Raw genomic sequence first — 19,178 nt, 5'->3', positions numbered from 1 at the left:
CGAAGAATGTGCGCATGCGCTACGGAAGTGCCCCATGTGTCGTGTAAGAATAAATGGTCAAGTCAACGCTCTGATGCAGTGAATTTATATTTCTGTATGCGATTACAATTTATAAATAAAGTAATTTTTAGTAAACTAAGTAAACACTATATTTCAGAAGAGTTGTGTTTTGATCAGCTTATCCCAGATACAAACTTATGTTACTTATATTGTACGTTCTTGGTATATTGTGCAAATAAATTTAATGAATGCAGTTAGACAGTATACTCATTTATTTTTTACTAGCGTTTAAACTCTCTAGGTATAATACTTCCCAAAATCATATAGGCATTTAGTCAAACGAAAACAGCAATCGTCAAATTTACATTACCTTCAAACCAGTGATTTCAGGAATCGAAAAAAGCATGTCATATGAAATTCGGAAAACCAGATTTTACATCTGCATTGAGTTTTGTGCTTACGTGTGCAATTTAAATGTCTAATGTTTTGTTTTGTATGCTACTTTCATATTTGGTACATACTAGTTATTTTCATGCAACCAGTCAAGCACTGGTATCATTTTTGTTTCGACTCGTCAATTTTATATCAGGTTTAATTAAAGGTGGGAATCCACAAAGTTGTTTATCTGTATTCATTGTCAATATTCAGCATTTACATATCCATGGTAGTCTTCGTTATAAAGCCCTTTTCAATATACATTTTACACATTCTTTTGCTTAAAATTGTGTTCCCCTTACATAAAATAAAACGCGTGCTTTAAAGGGGCCTTTTCATAGATTTTGTCGTGTATTTAAGTTTGTCAATAAATGCTTTATATTGATAAATGTAATCATTGGATCTAAAAAGCTCCAGTACAAAAAAAAAACAAGAATAAAAGAAATAAAAAAATGTAACCCTCAATAGGGCTCGAACCACTGACATGGAGTCCTGAAGTAAAAGTCTACCGGTTAGACCACTCGGCCATCCGTAAGGGATGTATTGTATACTTTATATAAGCAAACCTCGTAACGACAACACCAGAACTCTCCAAATTATTCAATCGTTTCGCGTTGCAACGCTTTATAATTTTAAGATTTTAAATCGTCAAACGATGCATATAATGGATATTTTAGAGCATGGTAAACGTTCAGTATAATTGTTTCCTCGCAAATATCCTAACTATAGCTGAAATGGGCAAATCTGAGAAAACATTTTTATAAATTTTGTCAATTAACCAAAAAGTGAAAACAAACATCGGGGTTTTAAATGGTTTTTTAGAGTGCATGGTAGGTTTTGTGAAATTAAATTTAGTCACTAAGCAATTAACCGGAAATTACACTGGTTAACGTCCAAGTGCTTTAACATTTTGTGCATTAAGTGATGTTTTTTAACACTATAAATGACATTGCAACATTGCAAACACACTTAATATATACAACAATTTAAACATTTAAACAATGATAGAGTACTTGGTAAATTACATAACCACACAATAAAATGATACAGCGACAAAAGAAGGTAAAATGGCAAAATAAAAATAAGACACCCTTATGCGCGCGCGAATATGTTTAAAATTAAACAAAGCTTAAAACTAACTTCCTAGAATCTTACTCAGTTATGGCTATGGAAAATTGTGTCCCTGATAATGAAGATTTTTTCCCAATAGAAAAAACAACGAAAGAAAAATAAATGTTCCGTATTATTTCCTTTCTCCTTCTACCGTGTGATGACTTGGCGGTTTCAAAAACAAATAATTAACAGGCTATATGTCTCTATCTGAACACAAGCATACGTGCCCAAGGCCATGTTTGAATAAATTAACTATTCCTGTCAGCTTGAAGATTAGCATGGTTGTAATAACATTGAAAATGCCTTCTTTTAAGTCAAACCGTCCGAATATGTAGATCAATCACACATACTAACAAGCATCCCTTAGAAGAACTTAATAATCAATGTTGTGTATGAATGAATATCTTCGTCGTCAATTGTCGTTAGTGAACATATCTATTTACCTGTCGTTGTATTTAAACGTAGAAAAAACGCTAATTTATAAAACGTGTTCTTTTGTTACGAGTGCAAACACTTTTGTCCGGGATTCCAAAAAGAGTGCTATTAAATAACGTGTCTCCAACTACATTTGTATACAATGCGACTTGTACGCAGCTGTCCTCCGTCTCAGTTCTTTTTATGTTATCACGTGAAATCAGATCAAGTAAATACGTTAGATGCAACTAAAGTATGATGCACATGTTGTATAATACGCCTCAGTTGTCGCTTTTCTGAATATACAAACATAACAACGACACACACTGTACGCAATACAATAAATCGAGGGTGACAATGCAGCACACACGTGTATAGCATTGAAAATATATTTTCATTACCACTATTGCCCAGGGTGCAGAATAAACGTGGTTTTCAGGGGTTTACACACTAGCAGGACATATTATAATAACACCGTTAATAACTTTATTTTTGCAAATATCTCAAGTTATTAAAACACAGTTACAAACATCTTTAGTTAATAAAAGACAATTTTTCTTGCAGTTAGTGCCGATATCTTAAAGTATAAGAATGAATCATTGAATATGTCTGAATTCAGTGACAAAATTTCACGTTGCGATAAGATTAATGTATCAATTTGTAATCAAAGCAATTGGTTGATAAACGAGTACATGATACTGAGAAACCATATATGTAAGAACAAAATTTACTACAAATGCAATGGTGCTTCAATTGGCATAATTGTTTAATGGTTTACACTGAAAGAAAAAGTTTTGCTTATATTTCACTGGCTTTCAACCCTGTCTCTTGATTAAACGTTTTATTTTCAGTTCTGGTGACTAATTCCCGACCAATTTGTCAATGTTTAATTCAGAAATAAAACTCACAAGTTTTGTCTAAAACCCTGTTTTGATTGACAATGTAACGTTGCATGCTTTTTTCCTTCCAAAGTAAGCCCTCTCTAGTGTGTTTTGTATCTTCGGAAATGTACGATGATTTTTTATAAATATAAAATCACACAGTAGTTTATTTTGAATTTCAGATTAATTGAAACAAATACTATATAGCATATTGAAATGTTTCAAAATAACCGATGACGATAAACAATTTGGTGAGTGTTTTTAGAGGAGTAACATTTATATGTCACTGTTTTTGGACTGCTTTCTCACAGTTTGTTTTTGGAATTGATCAGGTTTTGGATGCTAAATATTCACAGCTATCACACAACACTGAGACTCATTGTTGTGTCCAGCCACATAACTCGGGGGCATCCTTGTGTTTTGGGCGAATTTTAGATATAAATAATACGAAACGGTGATTGACATATTAAACTTTGTTTTGGACATTCTCCAAACGAAAATGTATTCCAACTGAAATATTTAAAATAGTCCAAATATCTTTCCCGTTGGTGTAAATATTAAGAAAATGAAAAAAATGAATATAGTAAGAGTATATTTAGATGAAATTTATTAATTTGTAGGTTTCTGATATGAATTTATACAGGCTGTTTATTGGAATAAAACAGTGATATTACAGCCTTCGTACTTTTAAAGAAGAATCACACAGTGAAAACACAAAGTTACATTATAATACTTATAATACTTTAACGGTGAAATCACCAACAATCTGGCAACCATTACACGCGTTCAAAGCAAGAAAACCCTACCCTACCGTTTATACGCATTTCATTCGGAAACGGTAATATTTTATTTTACAATTTCCAATTACATTGTCCAAATACATAATATTTCTTGTTTCTATCAAATTTTAATTTGCAAATAAAATGTTCTATTGCTTCTTTCAGTTAATTCAATATGCCTCACACTATACAATGTTTCATTTGTTATGCAGTCACGTTTGAACGTATGCTATATTAATTTTGTTACTTAATGCGAATGAATATTAACTTTAGTATGTGATTTTTTCTAAAGTTCGATTAGCTGATGTCCGTATTACTTATATAATTTTACTAAAGTTTCAATAAACTCTCCAAGTAAGCATTTTTAATATATATTAAGCTTATTCTTACCAAAGGTATCTTCAGTGCAAGTATAAATGTGATAACTTTTGAAGCTACCAAATAACTCCCTGTACAGTTACAAAACCAAATGCATTACCAACACATTTTATGTCTTTTACAAACATTGTAACATTTTAACCCTTTCCCCCATAAGAAGCAAAGCGAAAATGGTTATATGCAAACAGCATAAAACCTGATCAGCCTGCGAGTAACTCTGTTCAGGTGTTATGCTATCTGCTGCTCATCAGTATCTAAAGGTTGGAAATAAAGCCTTAAAAACTTGAATCTAGTAAAAAAATGTATTTTATTAAATTTAACTTTCGAAGTGACTACACATGTGTCCAAATACGTATCTAAGTGGTAAACAGTTAAGTCCTGGCATGATATAATTATTTCAAATTCGTGTCGTGTGAACCTAATGCGATGAAATAAGTATATGGAAGTCTCTGATTTCCTGGATATTTTACCCTGAGATCTGTGTACATGTGCATTTTTTAAATGCGAACAAGATGTATAAATTCGACCATTTGTGCATAAAACATTTATCCGTTTATAGAGAAATTATGAGTGCAGTATTTATAGTCAAAGTGTATGATGTGGGTGTTTAGAACAGCATGAAATTTTAATAATGGTAGATCTTGCGAAAAAAGGTCGTCTATAAACAATGACATGCTAAGATATAACGGTGAAAGGAATGAGGCATTGCGAAAACAAACAGCGACGATTTCGCTTTTTTTAATTAAGCCAATGCATTCAAGGCACAAATTTGAATTTCAAGTTTATTTGTAATTTTGAAAAGTCATAGAAGTATTTTAAACGAATTTATATGTCGCTATGTCGATTTATCATTTCATGACAAGTTTCTGTAAATGAACAATTATCCAATACTTGAACATTTTTAGGAAAATGTGCATGACACAGCATAAAACATTTCAGTAAATGACAGAGTTCAAACCATGCGTGAAGACATGCTCGTCCGTCTATGCATATCTGGCTTGCACAATAACATCTCCCCAAAAGTCGATTGCATCTGTTGTAACCGATATGCGAATGCAGTACTATAGACAATTTTCCATCTGCCACCACAACAAGATAGAATTTCGACAAAGCGCTACTATCTTTTCTCGATTCATGTTTTTAGGCAATAAGTGCCATCGCTCCAAATGGCAATCGCATCTGTTGTAGCCGATAAACGAATGCAGTTTGATAGACAATAGCTGCATTTTGTGCAATGTTCCATTTGCCACCACCATAAGATAGAATTACGACACAGCGCATCTTTTGTAGCTGATATGCGAATGTAGTTCTATTGACCAAAGCTGCGCTTTGTCCAATTTTCCATATGCCACCACAACTAGATAGAATTACGAAAAAGCGCTACTGTTTTTTTTTCGAATCACGTTTGTAGCCAATACAGCGCCATCAAACTGTTTTAGCCAAAGGATGAAACGTAATTCCTCGCACGTGTCCATTGATCACGTTACTTATCTCTCTTTCTGCCATGGACCAGCTGTGCGCTAGAGTTAGTGACAGCTGACCACCGTGGGCGTGCTATTTGAGAATATAAATGCGAAGGTCATTTTGAAGGAACTTCCAAAGTGTGGCTATTGCCGGTATGTAAAATACAGGTATGTCGTTTTAGTGATATTTAGTTTGAACCTATTTATGTTAGGTCGTTTGCATTGAAAGTACTCGCTACTTATTTGAAACGCTATCCTGTCCGTTTCCTGGGCCTATAACCAGTACTTGATGCTTCGAAGGGGGGAGATCTCAAAAACGCTCTCACTGGGGGAATCGAATCCGTGACATCCCGGTCGCTAGGCTGACACCATAGCCATAACACCACGGCGAGATATAATGATATTTATGTGTATGTGTTTGCTTCACAGTATAATATATATATATATATATATATATATATATATATATATATATATATATATATATATATATATATATATATATATATATATATATATATATATATATATACGATATTTGAAATAACTACGATATATCTTGTTATACACATGAAAGTATTGATGTTTATATTTTTGGTAAGTTCTCATTATTTAAATATACATTTTCAAAATATTTATAAATATAATATGGAGATACTTTTTTGGCGTCGAACCTTCGATGTATTTGCTTTAAATATAATGAACATCGTTTTATCAGGTTCAATTGTTTATTCAAATAATGAAAAGTTATTTATTAGTTTTTGATTTGTTAAAAGCAAATACATGTTTCGGCACACAAATCAAAATAACAATTGATTTTATAAATGCATTAAACTTCATATATTAAATGTACAATTAATTCACGTAAGGAAACATTTTTGTATACATATTTGTTAAACTTAAGTGTTGTATTTGACGATAAATTGTCTTGAACAATAATACGATTTCCATAATTAAATCACTTTACGTTTCTCGAATTATGAATTTATTTTCATTTGATACTACTATCAATGAGCATCTGACGTTTAATAAACAAATATTGATGCATTTTTCTTAACCTAATTGTTGATATTCCTTATATTGCTCGGTAAACTCGATGTATGTTTATAGTGTGAACAATAGTGCTTGATTGCCACTGCCTGAATTATTTAAGAAAACAAATTTGATAGTTAGCTAAATATGTATGTAAATAAAAGGGCAAGACAATGTGCATATACAGTGAGTAGATATGAGAAGAGGCAAACTTATATTTTATGAATATTAAAGTCAACTTGATGGGCTTACTGGTTGGTTAGGTATCGTGCGCCGTATTTAACATTATTTCAAACTGAATTGTCTTTGTCAATCATGTGAAAGCTGTAAGTCAGTCAACGTGCTTGCACCATCACTCGATCTCAAAGCTTTTTCAGTACCAAGTGCACACACACTTATGCAAATAGCTTAATACAAAGACCATGATGCATTAAAGGTTGGCGAAAACATGCCGTGTAAATTATATCCTGATCCATTACCAAATGAATGATGAAGAAGGGTTGAGCGGCGGCATAGCGCTCTAACAGTTAAGCTTACCGAGCTTTTTCATGCGACAGGTCATTTTCTCGCTAACCTTTTCTTCGAACAGATATATTTATCTCGAGGCGTAGGCATAGCATGAATTGAAAAAGAAAATGAGCTGGCAGAATGTTTGGTGGAATTTGGGCATTTTTTTCCTGATAATTATTTACTGCAAGAAAAGTGGTTTTTTTCTTATAGTTTAAAGAAACAATACTGTCATAGCATAAAAAATTAAAATTAACTTAGACAAATTTTTAAAGATCATTGACCATTTACTTGAGAATCTGAAAAAATGACCAGGTTTTTTTCTACATGAATCAATCGTGTTTTCTGACTCATCACTGTCCTGTTCCATTTCCAGTCTCTGGTTTTATTGAATTGTTGTTTTTTCATCTACGAAAAGTGTTCGTCGTGGGCAAAACTATCACCAGGAAGTTACGCCCCTGAAAACCAATGTATGTTTTTTTCCAGTTAATAAACAACATATTTCAACATGCAGTCGGTTATGTCTTTGGCGGTTGCTTCTTGTGTGCTAGCGATGGTTCGTGCTCGTAAGTAGCGAATCTTATACATTATCTCAACACATTCTAAGACTCGGACTTAAAGCGCTCAATAAAACAGTCAAGTACGTAACGTATCGGATATATTTATTTATTATTTAACGAATATAAAACCGTATTCAGTTAAAACCCTTCAGTGTTTTATACCTGCATTACTATTTAATCACTTGGTCGTGTGCTTACTGTGAGATTAAGTTTGTGAATGATAATCAGTTGATTTCTTACCAGTCTTTTGTACTACTTCAGTTGTCAAAACATAATATTGATCTATAAAGAATGTTTTAAAATCTATAATACGTGTTTTGTATACTTTCAGAGGCCACGACGTGCATTTGTCCGTTTGTATTGGTGCCCGTGTGTGGATCAAATGGCGTCACATATAGCAGCACGTGTACAATGAAATGCGCGTATGTTATATACTATCATAACTTAAAAAACTCGCGTATCTTTAAAACGAAGTGAACTAATAGTGATGATTTCGTGGTAATGTTAAAAGAAAATAACTTATTAAAATCCTTTATTGTAAGTTTGAGGGGTTTAATACGAAGGCAGGGATTTGATAGGCACTAACACTATATCCTCAGACACAAGCCGTGAGGACTAGTGAGTTATGTTCTTTTGGCCAGAATACATCTTTTAAAAGTCCATAATCGATATTGAATCCTAGGAACATGGTTTTACATTTCAAATTCTGATTTTTTTATGGAATAATTTCTTAAGTAGCAAAACAAATTCCTAACTTGTGCATGTACTGTCTAAACGATGGGCTCGGATATCAACGAAGGCATTTCTCAGCTTTCTGTGCATGCATCACTTATAGACAGTACATATTTTTAAGTATTTTGACATATAAATTGTTTATGAAGATGTGTATACACATAGATATGATTTATTTTTATTAAGGGGCGTGACACTTAAATCGGAAGGCGTATGCCCCAAGGTATGCCCCTGTCCCCGCAACTACCAGCCCGTGTGTGGAGCTGACGGCACCACATACGGCAATCGTTGTCTGCTCGATTGCCAGTAAGTCAAATAGTACCAGATTCAAAAGCGGAAAACAGCGCATGTATACATTTAGTTGTATAAATACACTCGTGGCGATAAAATGAAAGTCTATTTTAAGCTCAATGGGCGCAAAGTTTATGAACTAAATTACCTTTTTTCTAAATGTCGATGCTTTTATAGAAAGTATACAATATTTTTGTTTTCGTCAACAGCAATGGTTCCGTGATAGTCTTGCTTAATAATGATTTTAAGAAATGTCCTCATGAAATCGGAAGGCGAATGCCCTAAGGAATGCCCCTGCCCACGTAACTACAGGCCTGTGTGTGGGCAGGACGATATCACATACAGTAACCGCTGTCTGCTAGAGTGCAAGTAAGTTGTACCTGTAATCTTTAAATAAAATCGACTGACAGATGTTCAAAATGTGTGTATTGCAACAGTAATTCACCTGACCTGAAACCTATTTTCGTTACATATACTTGTTTTATACATGCGATTAAAATCAACAATACAAGACATTTATTAACAGTTTGATTAGTTAATTAGCTGTAACCTTTCGCATAAAATTGTAGTAAGCATTCCATTATTTCGTATGAGTAAGCAAATGGATTAATCAGTAGAAAAAGAACATGCAATACGAGTCTTTGTTTTATGCGTAATACATATAGAACAAAAACCCATATATTCAGTACATATTTTTAAGTATTTTGACATAAATTGTTTATGAAGGTGTTTATACACATAGACATGATTTATTCATATTTTGTAAGGGGCGTGACACTTAAATCGACAGGCGTATGCCCCAAAGTATGCCCCTGTCCCCGCAACTACCAGCCCGTGTGTGGAGCTGACGGCACCACATACGGCAATCGTTGTCTGCTCGATTGCCAGTAAGTCAAATAATACCAGATTACAAAGCGGAAAACATCGCATGTATACATTTAGTTATAAATACACTCGTTGCGATAAAATGAAAGTCTATCTTAAGCTCAATGGGCGCAAAGGTTATGAACTCAATCACCTTTTTTTCTAAATGTCAATGCTTTTATAGAAAGTATACAATCTTTTTGTTTTCGTCAACAGTATGGTTCCTTGATAGTCTTGCTTAATAATGATTTTAAGGAATGTCCTCATGAAATCGGAAGGCGAATGCCCTAAGGAATGCCCTTGCCCACGTGACTACAGGCCTGTGTGTGGGGAGGACGGGGTCACATACAGTAACCGCTGTCTGCTAGAGTGCAAGTAAGTTGTACCTGTAAACTTTAAATAAAATCGACTGAAAGATGTCCAAATTGTGTGTATTGCAACAGTAATTCACCTGACCTGAAACCTATTTTCGTTACATATACTTGTTTTATACATGCGATTAAAATCAACAATACAATACATTTATTAACAGTTTGATTATTAATTAGCTGTAACCTTTCGCAGAAAACTGTAGTATTCATTCCATTATTTCGTATGATTAAGCAAATGGATAAGCAGAAGAAAAAGAACATGCAATACGAGTCTTTGTTTTATGCGTAATACCTATAGTAAAAAAATCACCAGTTTCCATTATACAAGTAAGGTCAAAGGAATTAATGAACACAAATCAGACACATCAATGTTAAATGATATTCGCGACTTTCTAGAGGCCATACTATTTATTTATACCCAACTCGTATTGATTTTTAGGGGAGTTCGCATGAAATCGAAAGGGCAGTGTCACAAGCTGTGACCCTGTCCCAGTATCTACACCCCGATGTGCGGTAAGGACGGCATCACCGATGTTTGATGGATTGCCAGTAAGAACCCTGACATTTATTTAAGGGCCCATTGTCTTAAGTTTATCTCAGTCGAAATCTTAAAAAGATTATCACAACAAATTATGGCTAAAATAGTGTACGTCTTTTTGTTACCAAAGGTTTATAAAGACATATTTAACCAATGAAAAACGGGGCCTTAATTTTACAGGCATTTCGATTGGCCAGAGCTTTGCCTAGGTCTTGAAGTATTAAGAACATGAAAATCAAGGCTAACATGTTTGAGACATTGGTCGAAGATTTTATTCTAAAATAGTTAAACAATTAAAATCCAGGATTGAATGTCACAGGCATTCTCATTAGCCAATGCTTTAAGTTCATACCAAGCTATGACTTAATAACATATGATTTAATTTAAAAGTAATAAGTTGCTTATGCTATTTTATCTGTCATTTTGCAGGGGTGTGGAGCTCGGATATTTCGGAAGTATTAGAATGTCAAAAGCCGTTGGACGAAATTATTTACTTGATAGATTAGAAAATAAAACTAAATAACATTATACAACGTGCTCACGTTTGTGTTTTTTTTTATCTTACCGTGTTAATTTCCGCACCGGGTTGTGATAACATTATTTGCACAGTTTTATCAATTCGTATATTGTTTTTAATTCAACAGTTCGAAAATTGTAGAATATGCGTTTGAACTACGTATAAATAAATAAGTTGATAAGTTGTATCTAATATATTTGCAAGGGCATACCTGTAAGCGATTGCCAGCTCTTTCATACGCAGTGTTACATGTATATGTGCCGTTTATGTATCCATAACACAGAGAAATTATAAGTTTCAAAACATGAAACATAAAATACCACATTAATTTTTCTATCAATATGATGTCTGATACCACAAACAAATTGTTAAATAATCGATTTTCTTTACAAAATGATCTTACATGAATGTTTCATTAATTGGACACGCGCAGTTTGAATTCTAGTATCTTTGTCATTTTATATCAATATGTGCTAGTGTGTTGGCTAAGCTAAACACACTATTATTAACAATATTCAGTCGTGTAGATTTTTATTTGAGTAAGTTTGAATATTTTAATATTTATTTATCGGCAGATTATTTACGAGTGGTACGGAAATACACATAAAGGCACACGGCCATTCTCCGAGGTACTGTAAAGTATATTTTCCGTATCACGGGTATTTTGTAGTATACTTAAGAGTACCCGGGGACGCTCGAAATAGTAAAAAGAATGCAAGGAAAACCTCGCACACGGATCCCCAGCACCAATGTCTCTCTATGGCTGATTATGCTTTCGAAGACTTTTTTATAAGAGGGGGATTATGTCATTCAGACATTTTATATCTTGTTAGTTGTTCAATGCTTCGTTATGTCCACTTGTTGTGGCATACTTTCGACCACCGGATTACCATCGCCAGAACGAAAGAACTTAGCATAAGCATACCTCTGGGCTGCAACAACAGGGGTAACTTCAAACGACCTAGGAACAAACAAAACAGTATGTACCCAAATGAATCATGGACCAATTTCTGAATTTAGAGTTGTTATGTGACTGGGAAAGCGGTTCTGCAAGGTTAACTTAATGAAAAAAAAGTTCTAAAGAAAATTTGCATTCTCGCTTCTCTAGATGTCGAATATTCATCTCTTCGGTGCGTAGTTTTCCTCTTTTTTCTTATTTCCCGTTCACAGTTACGTCAGAACGAACCTACGCAAGTCAAAGATTCGTTGCTTAACCTACTCTGGAGTTTAAGTCACCAATGTTGCTGAATAAAGCGATGCGTCCGCGCTATGGACATTTTAGAAAATAACTTAGCCCAATATTTTAATGTCTATGTTGGGATATTGGCGCGTGATTTCTGTCTAGAAATGTTCGTTTCTCTAAACATGTAATTGAGAATCTGTTCACATAAACCTGATGACACTCCGAGAATGTACCAAATCTTTTCAATGACAAGAAGAGAAAATGCGTGCATTGTCGGATGAATTAGGTCTGTAAACTCGCAACGTTTTTACAATATGACGATGTGATGTGGAATTCCTTTAAGTTAACACTTTGTTGTGCGGTAAACCAATAAGTTGTTTCTTCTTTTGGTGTCACAATCTTTGACCGCCATTGCTTTATAATTGCAGTCAAGTTAACAAAGAAGACATTGTATTGAATTTAATAAATAATCGTTTTATTTTGAAAAACAGCAGACCTGCCTACATGTTAGTTTCATAGTTATGACATAGCATATACTAATATTTAGATATTATATTCATAATTAAATTGAAGAGATCGTTGTGCGTTGTAAGAAAATATTCATTGTGTTGTTTAGGATTTAAATATTGCTCTGTAAGCATCACGTAAAAAACAAGCGTCACAAGCAAGACAACAATTGACGTATAAATTCACTTTCGTTTTGACATATGACTTTAACAAACTTCAGCTTCTTGCAGTTACATGCACAGTATGACCTCGAAATCCACGCTTGCGTAATATATCAAAGAAAAACAAGCACACAATTCAAGGTCGTTGATGCGTTTTGAATGGTCAAAGATTCAATCATTTGCAAACTTTCCAAAAGGACAGGAAAACTTCAATTTGATTAATCTGTCAAAGAATGGATTTTACTATCAAGGGTCTGGAACAGTCGTGGTTTGTTTTTGGTGTGGATTTTTGTTTGATGACTGGAAAAGTGATATACCATACTGGACTTGCATAAAACAGTAATACCAGACTGTCTTTTTTAAGCAACGCAAACGAATCGGATGACGTTCCAATTAATACAATTAATACAAACGATGATCAATATGAAGTAAATAAATGCAACTCATAATACAGCACGAGAAGGAAAAGATGCCCATCAGTACCACATGGATACTGATAACTTTGTACAAAAAGATTTCCATCAGTGTGTATTGTAAATTAAATGTTTTATAAGAGGTGTTATAATGCGTTTTTCTTTATTTTAATTGTATTACATTACTGATATGCAATTGATGTTGTAGAAAATTAATATATTTTACGTTTCATTGTATAAATGTAAACACTTTATTACCGGCGTAATTTGAGATTATAAATATAATTTTAGGTTAAGTTTACCAAGCGTATAAAATGCACGATTTCAACTTATCTATGAGGAAAATTAGATACATACAAAATAACTGACTTATCATTATATACTTGCTTTATTTAGATTTATCCGGTATTCCATAAAAGTGACTTGTTCTTGAAAAGGAAATTATATAAATTAAAGTACCGTAATAAATCTGTACATTTATTCAAAACACACTGATTGAGAGCAACAAGGGACAAAATGCTTTTTTAAATTTGTATATACTGCATGTTTGCACCATTAACCGTTAACAGAAAATAAACAGCATGTTGTGTAGGCATTCCCATTATAAATCTATTTATTTTAAAGATCAGTTCGGTGAAAAAAAGGTGCTGGTGCAATTAAAAAAAAGGAATACTGTCATTTTATGCTTTTTAGGTGCGTCGAACATTGTTATTTGTTATGACCTAACCGCTTTTGATATTGTTATTATAGATAGAATCCACCGAATCCTTACCAGGTTGAGTAAATAATAAATGATGTGTCAGGAACCCATGTAGTGCTTAAACGATCACATTCGGTTTTTTATAACTATATCACACTTGTATCACTTACTAAAATCACTCTGTTGTTTTTTAGTCAAACGGATGGAGGAAGAAAATCAGCGTTTAAATGAAAAATTGACATGAATTATTTGCATCGACCGGGGAGGCCATCATCGTTTTCCTGCCGGTGGCCACGTGGTCAGTTGCGCTACGGAAGTGCCCCGTGTGTCGTGTAAGAATAAATGCTAAAGTCAACGCTCTGATGCAGTGAATGTATCTTTCTGTACCCGATTACATTTTATAAAATAAACTACATAATATATATTATATATGATTCATTTTTGTAAATAAAGGAAACACTTTATTGCAGAAGAGTTGTGTTTTTGATCAGCTCTGTCCCACTTACAAACTTATGTTTCTTATATTGTACGTTCTTGGTATATTGTGCAAATAAAATTAAGGAATGCAGTTTGACAGTATACTAATTTATTTTTCACTAGCGTTTTAAACTCTCTAGACAGAATACTTTCCCAAATCATTTGGGCATGTAGTAGAAAACAGAAATCGTAAACTGTACATAACCTTCAAACCAGTGTGTTCAGGAAACGAAAACAACACACGTCATAAGAAATTCGGAAAACCAGATTTTACATCTGCGTTGGTTTTTGTGCTTTAGTGTGAATTTTAAATGTGCAATGTTTTGATTTGGACGATATTTACTTACTTGATACAGACTAGTTAATTACATACAACCAGTCTAGCACTTGTGTCATTTTTGTTTCGACTCGTCAATTTTATATCAGGTTTTTATAAAAGGTGGGGAACCACAAAGTTGTTTGTCAGTATTCATTGTCAATTTAAGTATTTGAACTTCAGCATTAACATATCCACGGTAGCCGTCGTTTTAAAGCTTTTTTTTTGAATATTCATTTTACACGTCTATTTGCTGAAAATTGTGTTCACCTAATATAAAATAAGGGTGCTTTAACCATCGGGGTTTTAAAATGTTTTTCGTTGTGTAATGGAAGGTTTTGTGAAATGTTAATTAAGTTATCCAAGCAATGAGCAGGAAATTACACTGGTTAACGTCCAAGTGCATTCACATTGTGTGCATTAAGCGATGTTATTGAACACAATTAATGACATTCCGACATTGATAACACACTTAAATATACAACAATTTTAACAATAAAAGCGTATTTGGTAAATTTAATTGTACACGTAATAGAATGATACACCGACAATGGAAGATACAAATGTCTTAGAAAAATTAGGCACCCTCAGGCGCGAATATGTTTGAAAAAAAACAGCTTCTTTAACTTGTTAACTAATTAACTATTTACAATCTTACTCTGGTGTTGCTATGGAATATTGTTTCCCTGAAAATGAAGATTTATTTTCCAATTGAAATAAAACAGCAAAAGAAAAATGCATTTTCCGTACTATTGCCCTTTTCCTACGACCGTGTGATGACGTGGTTGTTTAAAAAACAAATAATAAAAAAGGCTATATATCTTTATCTGAACACAAGTGTTCAAGACCACATTTGAATAAGTTAACTACCGGTAATCCTATCTGTAAGCTTGAAGATTAGAATGATTGTAATAACATTGCAAATGCCTTCTTTTAAGACAAACAGTCCAAATATGTAGATCAATCACAAATCACTGGCAAGCATTCCTTAGAAGGACTTTATAATCAATGGGGTATCTGAATGAATATCCTCGTCGCCAATTGTAGATAGTAAACATGTCTATTTACCTGTTGTAGTATGCAGACGTAGAAAAAAAAGGCTTATTTATATAACGTGTTATTTTGTTGAGTGTGCAAACACGTTTGTCCGGGATTCCAAAAAGAGTGTTGTTACATGAACGATTCTACAGCTACATTTTTTTATACTATGCGACTTGTACACAGCTGTTCTCAGTTTGTATTACGTTATCACGTGAAATGAGATCAGGTAAATTAGGTAGATGCACATGATGTATAATATGATGTATAATACGCCCCAGTTATCGCTTGCATGACTATACTAACATAACACGACGCACAATATGCGCAATACAATTAATCGAGGGTGACAATGCAACACAACCGTTTATAGCATTGAAAATATATATTCTTTACCACTTTTGTCCAGGGTGGAGAATCAAAGAGGTTTACACACGGGCTAGATAGAATTTACTCACACCGTTAATAACTTTATTTTTGCAAATATCTGAAGTTATTGAAAAACATTTGCAAAAATCTTGTGCTTTAAAGACAGTTTGTCTCGCAGTTTGTGCCGATATCTTTATGTATCAGAATAAATCCTTGTAAACGTCTGAAATCGGTGACAAAATTTGACGTTGCATGAAGCATAACCCTGTAGTACAAATCAAATTTTGAACACAGGATTATTAATTAAAGTAATTCTGATGTTTTTAACAATGCAATAAGCAGCATAAAAATCTGTCTTTTATGCACTAGTTGAAATTCTTAAGAAAAATTGTACAAAGTTATTTGAAATAAAGCACCACTTACCGTCATGTTTACATCCATTAAAGTTAAAAGGCCCCCCCCACAAAGTCACGTGATCCTGCACCCTGTTGCCAGGGACTTATTCGAAGTGCTACTAGAATGCCATTTATCCTACAGCTAAATGATTTTATAGAACAACATAGGTCTCATAGAGAAAAGATAAGGTTTTCTCCACGGATATTTTTAGATAAGGTTTATTCCACAGATATTTTTTAGAACATAGGGACTACTTTTTTGGCCTTCACCCCTGATTGCGTCATTCAGGTCATTGGGTACGCAGTCGTTGGCCGAGTTAACGAGTGTGTGTGTGCTTGCGATGGACTATTAAGAGGATAATACACGGCTGAGCCGGGCCGAGCAGTGATAATCGGCCCGCAGGAAGCATAACGGCCCGAGGGCTTTAGCGACCTGGGGCAGATTATCAACTGCCCGGCCCGGCTCAGCCGGGTATTTAACGTCTATAATATATATCTTACTTTTATACTACATTATAGATGGGCACAGGTTTTGACTCATACAATCATACTTTTTGGTCCTTCACCAAAATTTATGAAGAACCAGCTTTCCGTACTTAATAATTTCATTGAATTGATTACGCGATTTATGACGTATCTCATGTGACGCAATTTAAATGACGAAACAAGCTAGACGCTTTGGATTTAAGGACAACAACAAATCGGACTTGGATGGTTTTTATTTAACAGTTAAATATTTTTTAAGCATCGAACGATTAGTGTGTGTGTGTTTACGATGGATTATGAATGTGAATAACAGTGTTGGGATATAAAACTGGAATGAAACTGGTGAGACTGCGTTTTCGATTTCGTTGAAATGTCGATTGTACTCGAATAACGCGATGTTTTGTTGAACAGTTGATAGATTAAATTTAAGAAAAGTTGCAGTGAATTGTTCGAAGGAAATCGATGTTGAGTTAAAAGGGTAATTTCTTTGATGAATAAGTCGTTCCTTTGTCAGTCGATCAAAGAATGTCTACAGTATTTACAAAGAATTGCCTGCTTGCATCCAGTGTGTTAAAATGGAAAAGATGGATGGCGATGAAGAAATGTGTCCAGAATTTTAACTCGTCATGGAAGCAAATTAAAATTTACGAAAACAAACATGGTTATTAGATCTACACAACTTCACGTAGATGTCTACACATTTTGTAAATTTCAAAATGGCAGCCATTTTTGTTTTCGGTATTTTACAGTGATGAAACCAGAATTTTAGTTTGAACACAACCGTCTTTGTTCTACTTGAATGTGGAACATTTGGAACGCTGATTAAATTTGAATCGAGGCGTATAGCGATATTTTGTCTCGTTATTCTTCTTTTGCGAGGAATTCTTAAGGGCTATTTCGAGTTCCGTAAACGGGAAATATCACAATTAATATTACAACGAAATGTTAGATTCAGCTAATTTAATGTGTGTTTGCATTTTTATTTTATAAATTAAAGACTACTATTTTTATTGCATCAGAAATAAATTAAATTAAAAAAAATATTGTAGGATAAATAGAATACTATGTTAGTGTGAGTGTGTACTTAAATTTATCCACCACTTGTCTCAGAAAGGCTTACAAGGCTCGGCAAGCTTCGCCATGTAAACCTTTCTTCACTCGTGGGATAAATTTAAGTACGCAATCACACTAACATAGTATTCTCTATTTATTGTATAGTTTATATTAGCAAACCAAATATTGTCACAAAATATAACTATAGCAACAGAACTATCCTAATTTTTCAATCGGTTTCTCGTTTGTAATGCTTTATACTTGTATCGATGATAATTCGTAAACGAATTTTTCTTTTCAGTAAGATTTTTTTCAGTATGAGTCTCTTTCATTTCGCTCACTGATGTACATTGTACATTGATTTTGAATAAGCGACTCAAATTTGGACTTTTTTGACAAACTGTGAACAAGTCCCTTTACTATCCTTTCATCGCTCTTCTTACAAACGCTAGACAGTGCCCTTGGTGTAATAAAGGCTTATTGTTTAACACAATTATTTGCATAATTTATATAGCCATTTCTTCTGCTACGTAGTTTTGCAATACATGGTCATTGATGATCTTTTGATATTGTTGGTTTTTAATGTAAGTTAATTGATTTATTCTAGACTATTTAAGAGCAAATAATTGTTCTTTCAAAAAGTTGTGCTGAGGAAAATTGCAATAGCTGCTTTCACTTGAGTAGGACTGAATTTGGAATTCGGTTTGGATATTTCAGGATACAATCCTTTATATTATGTAAACTAGCCTTATCGTGTTACAATAATACTACTATTTTCAGAGCAATAGTAATTTTAAAATGTGAACCTGAATTATCTCACAGATCCACCATATAAATATAACCATTGTGCTAGGGTTTTGCAACAACTTGCAGTAACCTTATTATTATATAAAATAAAAGCTCGATTAAAAACGGCTTTACTTCATGCAATGTTTTACCAGTTCAGTCTTCGGAAATCACAAACAGGTTTTTAAAACGTGAAATTTTGAAAAGCATGCATTTAACGCGTATATATTATGATGATTTTGAATGTACAATCCATATTAAACAGTGTGCTATTTTTTGTTTTCCTTCTTTGTAATATTTCAAGGATATTGATTATGTGAGCTTATCGTTTACACAAATTACAGCTACAATCAGAATGCACACACCTTTTAAATACATAATAAGAAAATATAGCAAGACAACGCACAGCACACACAATA

General features: G+C 33.5%; 1 protein-coding gene across 1 annotated transcript; it reads left to right on the top strand.

Annotated features, from left to right (window-relative positions):
• The first annotated feature begins 5,559 nt into the window (after positions 1–5,559).
• LOC127853155 (serine protease inhibitor dipetalogastin-like) lies at positions 5,560–10,895 on the top strand. The gene is made up of 9 exons (XM_052387405.1): positions 5,560–5,631; positions 7,489–7,568; positions 7,894–7,984; positions 8,481–8,600; positions 8,835–8,954; positions 9,353–9,472; positions 9,705–9,824; positions 10,260–10,369; positions 10,788–10,895. Exons 2-8 carry the CDS (start codon positions 7,511–7,513, stop codon positions 10,300–10,302), a joined length of 672 nt encoding a protein of 223 aa, XP_052243365.1. The 5' UTR covers positions 5,560–5,631; positions 7,489–7,510; the 3' UTR covers positions 10,303–10,369; positions 10,788–10,895.
• Positions 10,896–19,178: the final 8,283 nt, after the last annotated feature.

The sequence above is a fragment of the Dreissena polymorpha genome, chromosome 12 (assembly GCF_020536995.1).
Source record: "Dreissena polymorpha isolate Duluth1 chromosome 12, UMN_Dpol_1.0, whole genome shotgun sequence".
Taxonomy (NCBI): domain Eukaryota; kingdom Metazoa; phylum Mollusca; class Bivalvia; order Myida; family Dreissenidae; genus Dreissena; species Dreissena polymorpha.
The sequence above is the reverse complement of the archived record's forward strand: the minus strand, read 5'-3'. Positions and strand labels throughout refer to the sequence as shown.

Excerpts from the sequence above, each read along its gene's own strand:
- LOC127853155 (XM_052387405.1), top strand. The coding sequence starts at position 7,511 with ATGCAGTCGGTTATGTCTTTGGCGGTTGCTTCTTGTGTGCTAGCGATG. Across the intron at positions 8,955-9,352 it reads CGCTGTCTGCTAGAGTGCAA|GGGCGTGACACTTAAATCGA; the intron begins GTAAGTTGTACC and ends ATATTTTGTAAG. Across the intron at positions 9,825-10,259 it reads CGCTGTCTGCTAGAGTGCAA|GGGAGTTCGCATGAAATCGA; the intron begins GTAAGTTGTACC and ends ATTGATTTTTAG.